Source organism: Mandrillus leucophaeus, unplaced genomic scaffold (assembly GCF_000951045.1).
Source record: "Mandrillus leucophaeus isolate KB7577 unplaced genomic scaffold, Mleu.le_1.0 Scaffold959, whole genome shotgun sequence".
Taxonomy (NCBI): Eukaryota; Metazoa; Chordata; class Mammalia; order Primates; family Cercopithecidae; genus Mandrillus; species Mandrillus leucophaeus.
The window spans coordinates 415,355-428,461 of NW_012110463.1; the positions used below are offsets into that span (position 1 = coordinate 415,355).

The 13,107-nt window shown below is 41.6% G+C and overlaps 1 protein-coding gene across 1 annotated transcript in view; it reads right to left on the bottom strand.

Moving 5' to 3' along the window:
- The window catches only part of LOC105532427 (zinc finger protein 675), a gene marked incomplete at its 3' end in the record, with an annotated part of 37,211 nt that extends 25,609 nt beyond the window's left edge, over positions 1 to 11,602 (bottom strand). Inside the window, exon 1 of the mRNA XM_011970596.1 lies at positions 11,399 to 11,602. Coding sequence (XP_011825986.1) covers positions 11,399 to 11,401 — 3 coding nt within the window. The remainder of the gene's footprint in view (positions 1 to 11,398) is intronic.
- Positions 11,603 to 13,107: the final 1,505 nt, after the last annotated feature.

The following is a 13,107-nucleotide window of genomic DNA, read 5'->3' on the forward strand; positions in this document are numbered from 1 at the left end:
TTTGGGAGGCCAAGGTGGGTGGATCACTTGAGGTCAGAAGCTCAAGACCAGCCTGGCCAAGATGGTGAAACCCCGTCTCTACTAAAAATACAAAAATTATTAGCTGGGCATGGTGGCACGTGCCTGTAATCCCAGCTACTTGGGAGGCTGAGACATGAGAATCACTTGAACCCAGGAGGCAGAGGTTGCAGTGAGCCAAGATCACGCCAGTGCACTCCAGCATGGGTGACAGAGCAAGACTGCATCTCAAAAAACAAAAAAAAAGAAAAAAGAAAAAAAAAAAGAAAAGAGAGCCTTTTATTTCTAACTTATATTTTCTCTTACAACAGCCAGGTCTCTGGATATGCTGAACTCTTGGACATCTTAATTTTAGTAGACACTGGATTCAGGCATCTAAGGAGTAGCACTGAGCACACTGTATTCACTTGAAAGAATGTTTATGGGGAAAAAAGCAGAAGAGAAAAAGGTGCTATAAAAAATCCATGGGTCCACATAAATAAAGCAACTTCTTAAGAGACCTATGAAGACAGTTGGATTCTTACACAAAAATAGTGGGAGACTACAACATGCCACAGACACTAGTAAACAAATTACTGAAGCAGAAAAATTAACAGCGATATTAGGACCTAAACTCAACACTTGACCAAATAGTAGTAAACATCTACAGAACTCTCCATCTAAAAACAACATAATATACAATGTTTTCACCACCACAGGGCACATACTCTAAAATCGACCACAAAATCAGAAATAAAACAATCCTCAGCAAATTCAAAAATTTCAAAATGGTATCAGCAACATACTCAGTGAGACCACAGCTTGATAAAAATATAATTCAATACAAAGAAAACCACTTAAAACAAGACAACTACATGCAAATTAACCTGAACATGAATGACTTTTGGGTAAATAATACAATTAAGGCAAAAATCAAATTCTTTAAAATAAATGAGAACAAAGACACAACATATCAGAATCACTGCAACACAACTAAGGCAGTATTAAAAGGGAAAGTTATAGCATTAAATGCTCACATCAAAAAGCTAGAAATATCTCAATTTAATAACCTGATATCCTAAATAAAAGAATGAGAGAAGTGAGAGCAACCCCTAAGCCAGCAGAAAACAACAAATAACTAAAATCATATCTGAGGTATATTTAGATGATGTAAAAAACTACAAAAAAGATTAAAAAATTAGAAGTAAATGTTTTGAAAAAACTCAGATAAATAAACCACTAGCTAGATTAATGAAGAAAAAAGAGAAGATAAAAAAAAAAAAACACACACACACACACAATGAGTAACGACAAATGGGCATTACCACTGACCCAACAAAAATACAAACGAGGATGGAAGTCTACAATTAGCACTTCTATGCACAGTAACTAAAAAATCTAGACAAAATGAATAAATTCCTGGACAAATACCTCCTCCCTAGACTGAACAAAAAAGAAACTGAACCCCTGAATAAACCAATAAAAAGCTCCAAAATCAAATTAATAATAAGTAGCCTACCAACCAAAAAAAGCCCAGGACCAGATGGACTTACAGCTGAATTCTACCAGATGTACAAATAAGAGCTGGTATTATTTTTACTAAAACTATTCCAAATAATTGAGAAACGACTTCTCCCCAAGTTATTATATAAGAACAGCATCATTCTGATACCAAAACCTGGCAGAGACAAAACAAACAAACAAACAAACAACTTCAGGCCAATATTTTAAAAATATTAACAAAAAATCATCAACAAAATACTGAAAAACCAAATCCAGCAGCACATCAAAAAGTTAATCCACTATAATCAAGTAGGATTTATCCCTGGGACACAAGGTTGGTTCAATACATACAAATCAATAAATGTCATTCATCACATAAACAGAACTAAAGACAAAAACCACAAAATTAACTCAATAGATGCAGAAAAAACTTTCTGTAAAATTTAACATCCTTCATGTTATAATCCTCAACAAACTAGGCATTGAAGGCACATACTTCAAAAGAGTTATCTATGACAAATTCACAGCCAATATACTGAATAGACACAAGTTGCAAACATTTTTTTCTTGAAAACTGGCACAAGACAAGGGTGCCTTCTCTCACCACTCCTATTCAACATGGAATTTTGAAGTCCTCACTGAGCAAGCAGGCAAGATGAACAATAAAAGCACCCAAAAAGAAAGAGAGGAACTCAAACTATCCCCATTTGCAGATGACATGACTTTATATCTAAAAAAAACCTATAGTCTCAGCAGAAAAATTCTGTAAGCTGACAACTTCAGCAAAGTTTCAGAATGCAAAATAAACATACAAAAATTAGTAGCAACTCTGTACATCAACAACATCCAAACCAAAGGCCAAATTAATAATACAATCTCAGCCGGGCACGGTGGCTCACGCCTGTAATCCCAGCACTTTGGGAGGTGGAGAGGGGCGGATCACCTGAGATCGGGAGTACAAGACAAGCCTGGCCAACATGGGGAAACCTCGTCTCTACTAAAAATACAAAAATTAGCCAGGTGTGGTGGTACATGCCTGTAATCCCAGCTACTCAGGAGGCTGAGGCAGGAGAATTGTTTGAACCCAGGAGGCAGAGGTTGCAGTGAGCCAGAATGACACCACTGCACTCCAGCCTGGGCAACAGAGTGAGACTCCGTCTCAAAAAAAAAAAAAAAAAAAAAATGCCATTTACAGTTGCCACAAAAAAGAATAAAATATCTAGAAATACGGCTAACAAGGGAGATGAAAGATCTCTAGGACAAGAATTACAAAACACTTCTTAAAGAAGTCAGAGATGGCCGGACGCAGTGGCTCACGCCTGTAATCCCAGCATTTCGGGAGGCCGAGGCGGTCGGATCACCTGAGGTCGGGAGTTCGAGACCAGCCTGACCAACATGGAGAAACCCCCATCTCTGCTTAAAAATACAAAATTAGCCCAGGGTGGTGGTGCATGCCTGTAATCCCAGCTACTCGCGAGTCTGAGGCAGGAGAATCCCTTGAACCCCAGAGGTAGAGGTTGTGGTGAGCCAAGATTGTGCCATTGCACTCCAGCCTGGGCAACAAGAGCAAAACTGTCTTGGGGGAAAAAAAAGTCAGAGATGACGCAAACAAATGGAAAATCATTTTGTGCTCATTGATAGAAAAGGTTGGTGTTAATATGGTCTTACTGCCAAAAGAAATTTACAGATGTTATTTCCATGAAACTATCAAAAATATTCTTAACAGAACTAAATAAATAAATAAATACATACATACATATGAAACCAAAAAAGAACTCCAATAGCCAAGGAACTTTTCTAAGCAAAAAGAACAAAGCTGGAGGCATTACATTACCCAACTTCAAACCATACTACAAAGCTACAGTAACCAAAGCAGCATGGTACTGGAACCAAAACAGACTCAGACAAATGCAACAGAATAGAGAGCCAAAAAATAATGCCATGCACTTACAACCATCTGATCTTCAACAAAGCTGACAAAGAGAAATACGGGAATAATTTCCTATTTAATTTTAAATGTTATTTAAAATTTTATATTTAAATTTAAATATTTAAATAATCCTACTAAAAATAATGCCACACACTTACAACCATATGATCTTCAACAAAACTGACAAAGAGAAATATGGTAATTATTTTCTATTTAATAAATGGTGCAGTAATAACTAGTTAGTGCTATATACAAGACTAGCCCTGGACCCCTTCCTTACAACATATACAAAAATTAACAAGATGAATTAAAGATTTAAACATAAAACTTAGAATTATAAAAAACTCTAGAAGATAACCTAGGAAATATCATTCCAGACATAGGAACCAGAAAATTTTATAATGAAGATACCAAAAGCAATTGCAACAAATTGACAAATGGGATCTAACTGAACTAAAGAGTTTCTTCATAGAAAACTACTAACAGAGTAAAGACAACCTACAGAATAAGAGAAAATACTTGCAAACTATGCTTTTGACAAAGGTCTAATATCCAGAATCCACAATGAACTTAAATAAGTTTACAAGAAAAAAACAAACAACCTCATTAAAAAGTAGGTGGCTAGGCACGGCCACCTACTTGCTCACACGTGTAATCCCAGCACTTTGGGATGCTGAGACAGGTAGATCAACCTGAGATCAGGAGTTTGAAACCAGTCTGGCCAACATGGTGAAATCCTGTCTCTACTAAAAATACAAACTTAGCCAGGCGTAGTGGCAGGTGCCTGTAATCCCAGTTACTCAGGAGGCTGAGGCAGGAGAATCGCTTGAACCAGGGAGGCGGAGGTTGTGGTGAGCCAAGATTGTGTCACTGCACTCCAGCCTGGGCAACAACAGCGAGACTCCATCCCCAAAAAAAAAAATTAATAAAAACAAAATACGGCTGGGTGCAGTGGCTCACGCCTGTAATCCCAGCACTTTGGGAGGCCTAGGCGGGCAGATCATGAGGTCAAGAAATCGAGACCATCCTGGCCAACATAGTGAAACCCCATCTCTACTAAAAATACAATTTGCTGGGTGTGGTAGTGGGCACCTGTAATCCCAACTATTAGGGAGGCTGAGTCAGGAGACTCGCTTGAACTAGGAGGCAGAGGTTGCAGTGAGCCAACATCTGCACCACTGCACTCTAGCCTGGGGACAAAGCCAGACTCTATCTCAAAAAAAAAAAAAAAAAAAAAAAAAAAAAAGAGTACATAAACATCATGGAATACTGTGTGGCCATAAAAAGATACCAAGATCATTTCTTTTGCAGCAACATGGATGGAACTAGAGACCATTATCCTTAGAAAACTAATGCAGAAACAGAAAATCAAATGCATGTTATTATTTATAAATAAGAGCTGGCTGGGAGCAGTGGCTCACGCCTGTAATCCCAGCACATTGGGAGGCCGAGGCAGGTGAACCACGAGGTCAGGAGTTTGAGACCAGCCTGGCCAACATGGTGAAACCCTATCTCTACTAAAAAATACAAAAATTAGCCAGGTATGGTTGTGGGTGCCTGTAATGCTAGCTACTCAGGAGGCTGAGACAGGAGAATCGCTTGAACCTGGGAGACGGAAGTTGCAGTTAGCTGAGATGGAGCCATTGCACTGCAGCCTGGGCAACAAGAACAAAACTCTGTCTCAGAAAAATAAATTTAAAAAAATAAGAGCTAAATAATAAGAACACATGGACACAAAGAGAGGAACAACAAAAACTGAGACTCAGTTGAGGGTGGAGAGTAGGAGGACAAAGAGAATCAGAAAAAAGATACTTGTTTGGTGCCATGCTTAGCATCTCAGTGACAAAATAATCTGCACACCAAACCTTCATGACATAATTTTACCTGTATAACAAATCTGCAGATGTACCCATGAACCAAAAATAAAAGTTAAAAGTAAAAAATCTATAGATGGAGGAGAGTGCAACGTAGGTGGAAGGACTGGTTTGTACTGCAGATAGTGGCTTAGGTGAGGCTGCACTCTGACTTATTTTTGTGTCCATGAAGGCAGGCAGATGAGATTACGAACAGTTGGTCACAACCCTAGGATGGTGGAGAAAACAGATTACTGCTACAGATTCAGAGTCTGGGCGTGGGGATATTCTAGGAGATGCAGTCATTTTTTGGGTTTTTGGCAAGAAGCACTGGGATAAAAAATGCTGCTGTGAATTTTCTGAGGGTGGTGCCTAGTCCTGGGAGGGGTTTGGGCACGTCAATGCCTAGGGGCTGTGTTTGTGAGTAGGTGGAAATCTTGTGGTGGCAGCTGTGGGAAAGTGGGGTTTGTTATCACAGCTCTTGTCCTCTAAGTTTTCAGTCCTCGCTCACCCGTGGAGGAGACCTGAAATCACAGGACAATGAGCAGTGTGACAGCTTGTGTACAGGAGAGCAGAGCCTCCGATTCCCAGGCACCCAGAGTTCCATTCCAGGCCAGGCCTCTGTGATATCTTTTTTCTGGCACCAAATCTGTAGAGTTTACTGAACACCAAGCAATTCTCCAACACTCACTGTCTAACATTTGAATTCTGACAATACCCAGAGTCAGCACAGACCCTGATTCAGAGCACAGTCCACAACATTGTCTTTACTGCAGATTCCAGTCACAAACTTCATGGGCTGATCTATGCTTCTGAGCCACTGTTTAATAACTGAGGACTCCCAGAACTTTCCTCAAGTTCAGTAATATAATAGAGCTATTCACAGAACTCAGTGAAACACTGTAGTTATCTTTACCAGTTTATTATAAAAAATACAACTCAGAAAAAGTCAAATGGAAGAAATACATAGGACCAGGAAAAAAGGTGGGCAAAGATGAAGCACGTAGATAATCCTGATAAAGAACTATGATTAATAAAATTCTCCATCCTTTGTGTTCTCCAGAAATAGTTTTTTAAAAGAAACACCCTCTTATACGACTTAGGTGGTGCTCTCTTTTCTCACCTGTCGTATAGCCAGACATAGACTGCACATTTCCTTCCTTTTCTTATTAAAAAATCAGCTAAATTTGTCTTCAGTGGTCAAAATAAAATACTTCTTAATCAAACTTAAGTTTTTCTTTTCCCACAGCTACTAAACTGAGCTACACTCGGTCTGAGCCAACATACAGCCCCATTTTATGTTCATCCTAAGAACATGCTAACTTCAGGGTAAAACATTTTCTGACCTAAAACCTGATTTTTTCACCCTCTATTCGCCATTCTTCTGCTATTTTCTTTCTAATCTTGTTTTCTCCCCTCTGTGAAAAAAAGCCCTTGTCTGCCTGAACTTTGCAATAATAGTTGGTACTTCCTCCTGTTGCAATACTCCTTTGGAATTAAATTTTTTTACATAAATCTAACTTTGTTTCATTTTATAAAATTTAGAAACTGCCTCAAATCAATAATAATTTTATCTTCAGTAAGACCTTCCCAGTCCTTTTTCATTTTAATCTTAACTGCACCTGCCTGTGCATCTCCAGCTTCCCAGGGCTCTCAAGCTTCTCTCAGGGTAAAGCCTTCTTCCATGGCTGAGGTGAGCAGGCTGAGATATCTGCAGAAAAGGCTCCCCAGAAAGAACCAACTGGACCTTTAATAACCTCCTTTTGCAGGCTCAATATTAGCTTTAGATGAGTTCAAGCTTTAATTTTCATATCTGAGTTATTCACTTGGTGTCTGAAACTAAGTGTTTGAAAAATCCAGCAAAATTACTGAAACACAGTGTTGGCATACAAAAAGAAAATTTTAAGGCGCTTCCATTTCATACCTCTATAAGAAAACCAAAAGTGTCTATACCTTTCAAACAATAAAAGTATTATTTTATTATTTATTTTAAAAGTTATGTAGTAGGCCAGGCACGGTGGCTCACACTTGTAATCCCAGCACTTTGGGAGGCCAAGGCCAGCAGGTCACCTGAAGTCAGGAGTTCGAGACTAGCCTGGCCAACATGGTGAAACCCCATCTCTACTACAAATACAAAAATTAGCCAGGCTTGGTGATGCGCACCTGTAATCCCAGCTACTCGGGAGGCTGAGGCAGAAGAATCACTTGAATCTGGGAGACGGAAGGTTGCAGTGAGCCGAGATCATGGCACTGCACTCCAGCTTGGGTGACAGACCGAGACTCCGTCTCAGAAAAAAAGAAAGTTATGTAGTAAACAATTCGTCATATGAGAACACTTCTAGGAGGTACCAAATTTCATCTCATAACACTTAGCATTAAATTCAGAAATCAAGATCATAGGATACAGAACTGATATTCACTGTCACAAATTTATGGTGCAAAAAGAGGAACTATGTTTTCATGAATCTATGTAACTCACCAATTATCTACTACATTTTCTTGTGGAAATGTATTTAATTTTTACAGCCAAAAAGGAAGAGGGATTCTCTCACTCTGTCACCCAGGCTGGAGTGCAGTGGTACGATCTCAGCTCACTGCAACCTCCACCTCCCGAGTTCAAGCGATTCTCCTGCTTCAGCCTCCCAAGTAGGTGGGACTACAGGCGTGCGCCACCATGCCTGGTTAATTTTTGTATTTTTAGTAGAGATGAGGTTTCACCATATTGGCCAGGCTGGTCCCGAACTCATGACCTCATGATCCGCATACCTCAGCCTTTCAAAATGCTGGGATAACAGGTGTGAGCCACCGCACCTGGCCCTTATTCTTTTCCTTAGTAGGATTCTAACAGCTAAACCTTGGAATTCTGTTTGAAATCACCCAGCCATAAACACAACTGACAAATTTTCTAAACTCACTATGGGAAAGAAAAAGGTAAATAAAAACTTTTAATAAATAGAATATAAAATTAGATTTTTTTTTTTCCTGAAACCCAACTCTTACATGCTTTTTGGACATATTTGCTTACCTTTGAAATGCTACTAATAAAATGCAATTTACATTTAAAAAAACTAAAGTCACCGGCTACACGTGGTGGCTCACACCTGTAATCCCAGCACTTTGGGAGGCAGAGGCGGGTGGATCACGAGGTCAGGAGATCGAGACCATCCTGGCTAACACAGTGAAACCCCGTCTCTACTAAAAATACAAAAAAATCAGCCGGGTGTGGTGGCGGGCACCTGTAGTCCCAGCTACTGGGGAGTCTGAGGCCGGAGAATGGCAGAGCTTGCAGTGAGCCGGGAGGCAGAGCTTGCAGTGAGCCGAGATCACGCCACTGCACTCCAGCCTGGGCGACAAAGCGAGACTCCGTCTCAAAAAAAAAAAAAAGTAAAAATAAGTGCACAAATCTTTTCAAGGTGACAAAGCTAGGGAGTGGCAATGCTGATTAGAAAACAGATGTGTCAGCCCCGCACGGTGGCTCATGCCTGTGATCCCAGCATCTTGGGAGGCCGAGAGGGGTGGATCACCTGAGGTGGGGAGTTCGAGGCAAGCCTGGCCAACATGGGAAAACTCTTGTTTATACTAAAAACACAAAATTAGCTGGGCATGGTGGTGTATGCCTGTAATCCCAGCTACCTGGGAGGCAGAGGTTGCAGTGAGCCGAGATGGTGCCACCGAACTCCAGCCTAGGCAACAAGAGCAAAACCCCATCTCAAAAAAAAAAAAGAAAACAGATGTGTCTAATTCATGTGTCAAGTCAGGTCACCAATCACTTGAGAGACTCTCCCACCCCATCCTGCTCACTTAAGTGCTCAGTGACCACCCTCTCACTGCACTATGCCTCAGTGACCGCCCCAAGTGCATTTTACTTTGCAAGTTTTTGCATCGTTTCACTGACTCACTTTTTTTTGTCTTTTGAAATGCTATTTTTTCTTTCACAAATCTTAGACAATCCAGGGGACAGAAATTATCTCTGTGTTTTTCCCTCAATACCAGTATCTGATTGGCTGTCATCAGCAATGTGTCTCCAAGAAATGGAAGCTGGGTTGAGTAAAGGCAATCTTAATGTCTCAAGGGTTATTTTTTCTTTTTTTGAGATGGAGTTTCGCTCTTGGTGCCCATGCTTGAGTTCAATGGCGCGATCTCGGCTCACTGCAACCTCCACCTCCCAGGTACAAGCGATTCTCCTGGCTCAGCCTCCCAAGTAGCTCGGATTACAGGCATGCACCGCCAGGCCCAGTTAATTTCTTTGTATTTAGTAGAGACGGGGTTTCACCATGTTAGTCAGGCTGGTCACGAACTCCTGACCTCAGGCGATCCACTGCCTCAGACTCCCAAAGTGCTGGAATTACAGGCATGCATCACCGTGCAGGCAAGGGTTAGTTTTTCAAAGGAAGAGCGCAGGTGAGAGTCCGATCAGTCCAAGGGCATCCATTTGTTCCACTAAGAGGCTACACTCCATACCTCAGGTTGTTTTATGAAAGAAAACAACCCAGTAGATTATATTCACTAGACACTCAAGCAGACATAGCCATGGGAGGTATATTGGTTTATTCACAGAAACTACTGAAGCCCAGGACTAGAAAAAACTGAAGGGTGGCTGAGGCCACATCACCCATAAAGTTTCCAAAGGGAAATCTTGACCCAAAAATATTCTGATACTATCTCTGTGCCTAGAGAAGATTTTTAAAAATGAGGCGAAAAGATTTTTTTACAATACAGTGTCAGGGGATTGTTCTTCTTTTTCTTCTCATAAAAAATATTTTCAAACAGAAAACAATTTTTTTAGTGCCAATGTCAAAAAATGGTTAGAATACAGTATCTGAAGTGTAAAATAAAAGACAAATAATTGATAATGTGAATTAGAAAAGGGGAAAGTGGCATTTGACAATGTGAGAAGAAACTGGAAATTTAGTATTTTACTACAAGTCATAGTTAGTCTGGAGGAATGGGATGTGAGGGGTAGACTTGAGACCCAGCTTGAGAGAACTGCGGAAAAACGCAGGGGAAAATCAGTCCCCTGTGGAGTGTTAAAATAACTAAGTAGCAGGTAATGAGACTGAGGTTACTCTAGTCCCTGGGTTCCTACTTTTTAAAAACGCTAACTCAAATGCTTTTTTTTTGTAAATTACTGGACTGACGAAAACAAAATTTAGGCTTAATCAATCATAAACTGCCAATTAACCTCTGATTACATAACCAGGAAATGTCCACCTCAATCGTACAAATCAAGTAACTATGAACTGTACCTAACCAATTATTTAATTTGGTTATCTTCATCATGTACCTTTAAAAGTCTTTCAAGTTGCTCTCATAAGTCACAAGCTACAAACCACAGCTGAGTGCTCCACAATTTTTGATTCCATCTTTGATTAAATTCTACAATATTTTTGTGGTGACCCCTATTATTTATTTATTTATTTACTTATTTTTTGAGACGGAATTTCGCTCTTGTTGCCCAGGCTGGAGTGCAATAGCGCCATCTCGGCTCACAGCAACCGCCACCTCCCGGGTTCAAGCGATTCTACTGCCTCAGCCTTCCGAGTATCTGGGATTACAGGCATGTGCCGCCACGCCCGGCTAATTTTGGATTTTTAGTAGAAACGGGGTTTCACCATGTTGGTCAAACTGGTCTTGAACTCCTGACCTCAGGTGATCCACCTGCCTCGGTCTCTCAAAGTGCTGGGATTACTGACGTGAGCCACCGCGCCCGGCCCTCCCATAAAATTTTAACAGGAGAAAATAGGAACTGGGAACCCCATGGAGGAAAACTGTTCCCATTAATGAACCCGCACCCTGAGTCAGGATTCTCCCGTGACGCCCGTCCCGTGATCCCTGCACAATCGGAGAGAGATGCGGCACTGCGGGTACAGAGCTGCCAGAGAGGGCTACAGGCCAGGGCACAGTCACTACGCAGAGAAGAGACGGACGCCCCGGGGCCTGGCTGTCAGCGCGCCGCCATCTTATGGCTGCAGGGGACTGAGGCCAAGCTGGGGAAGAACTCGGGGTGCAGATTGTGGAGCTGACTGCCGGGAGGCCTGAGTCCCGCTATAGCCACTTCCCACCGGTTCCAACCAGCCCCTTCCACCTCTGGGGGTGTCGCACCCGGAACGCTCACCATTTCTAGGCTTCCAGGGGGTCCTGGAGTCTTAGCTGTGGATCTCCCAGTTTCTGCAGGTCACAGGCCCACTGAGGCTGGACCTCTAGGAGCAGACGACACAGAGAAGTGAAGGCGAAACCTGGGGCTCCGGCTGCAGCCAGAGACAAAGGCGCCGCCAAATCCCGGAAGCCATCTTGTCTGCTCCAGCTGCGTGCCTGATTGGACGGTTCCCAGCCCAGCGTGCCTGATTGGACAACGTTTAAGGTCCTGACCCTTCAGGCCCTGAGTGACAGAAGATGTGATCAGACACTGGGCTGAATGCAGAGTGACAGCCTACCCTGCAGCCTTTTCAGCCAGGGCTTCCTCTTTCAGCTGAGCCCGGCCCATCCCAGAGGGTATTTGTATTTAACCTTGTGTATAAGGTCATATACACTTGTAAATGATATGTGGCTACTCACAAATAAAAATAATATAATAATTATTATTTTAGAATTTCAGATTTTATGACCTTCCTGGCTTCTGGTCCTTTGAGTAGGCAGCCCGAGAATTTTAAAAAGAAGCAATCCTCAAATAAAATGTGAGCCACATGTGAATTTTAAATTTTCTAGTAGTCAAATTTTGAAAAGAAAAAAACAAATGGAATTGATTGTAACAATTTAATTAACCCAATATATCCAAAGTATTATTTTAATATGGGAGCAATATGAAATTATTAATGAAACACACATATATATACACACACACACACACACCCCACACACACATATATGTGGAACTAAATCTTTGAAAATAACTGTATTTTACCTTTCTAACACATTGCAATTCAGACCAGCCACATTCCAGGCACCCAGTAGCCACACGTGGCCAATAGCTGCCACATTAAAGTGCAGCTCTGATGTCAGGGGAGTGAAGAGCCTGAACATCCCTTTTTTGCCAGAGGTGAATGGACAGCTTCTCTCTACCAACATCTCTCTTCAATTCCAAGGAAGAAACAGTTAGTGACCATAGAAAGAACAGAGGACAGATAGAATAAAATAACCGCAGGTCGACCTGTGGTTACCTCTGGTTATTTTATTAACCACTACTGCCCCCCTGTTGCTCACCTTAATTCCAAACATCAGACAGTGAACAAAGAATGATGAAGCCACAAAACAAGAAAACTCTATCTTCAGATCTGTCCACAGTCTTAACCTCCAATGTTTAGATATGGAGAAAATAGATTAAAGGCAAGCTTATTTTGCTATTTGGACTTGGCCCTAATGGTCAGTCTGTGGTTATTGTTATGCGCGTCCATGTGAAGAGACTACCAAACAGGCTTTGTGTGAGCAATAAAGCTTTTTAATCACCTGGGTGCAGGCGGGCTGAGTCCGAAAAGAGAGTCAGCGAAGGGAGATAAGGGTGGGGCTGTTTTATAGGATTTGGGTAGGTAAAGGAAAATTACAGTCAAAAGGGGGGTTGTTCTCTGGCGGGCAGGAGTGGGAGTCACAAGGTGCTCAGTAGGGGAGTTTTTTGAGCCAGGATGAGCCAGGAAAAGGAATTTCACAAGGTAATGTCATCGCTTAAGGCAAGGACCGGCCATTTTCACTTCTTTTGTGGTGGAATGTCATCAGTTAAGGTGGGGCAGGGCATTTTCACTTCAGGCCATCTGGGCGTATACATGCAAGTCACAGGGGATGCGGACGTGCAAGTCACAGGCCTATACGTGCAAGTCACAGGGGATGCGATGG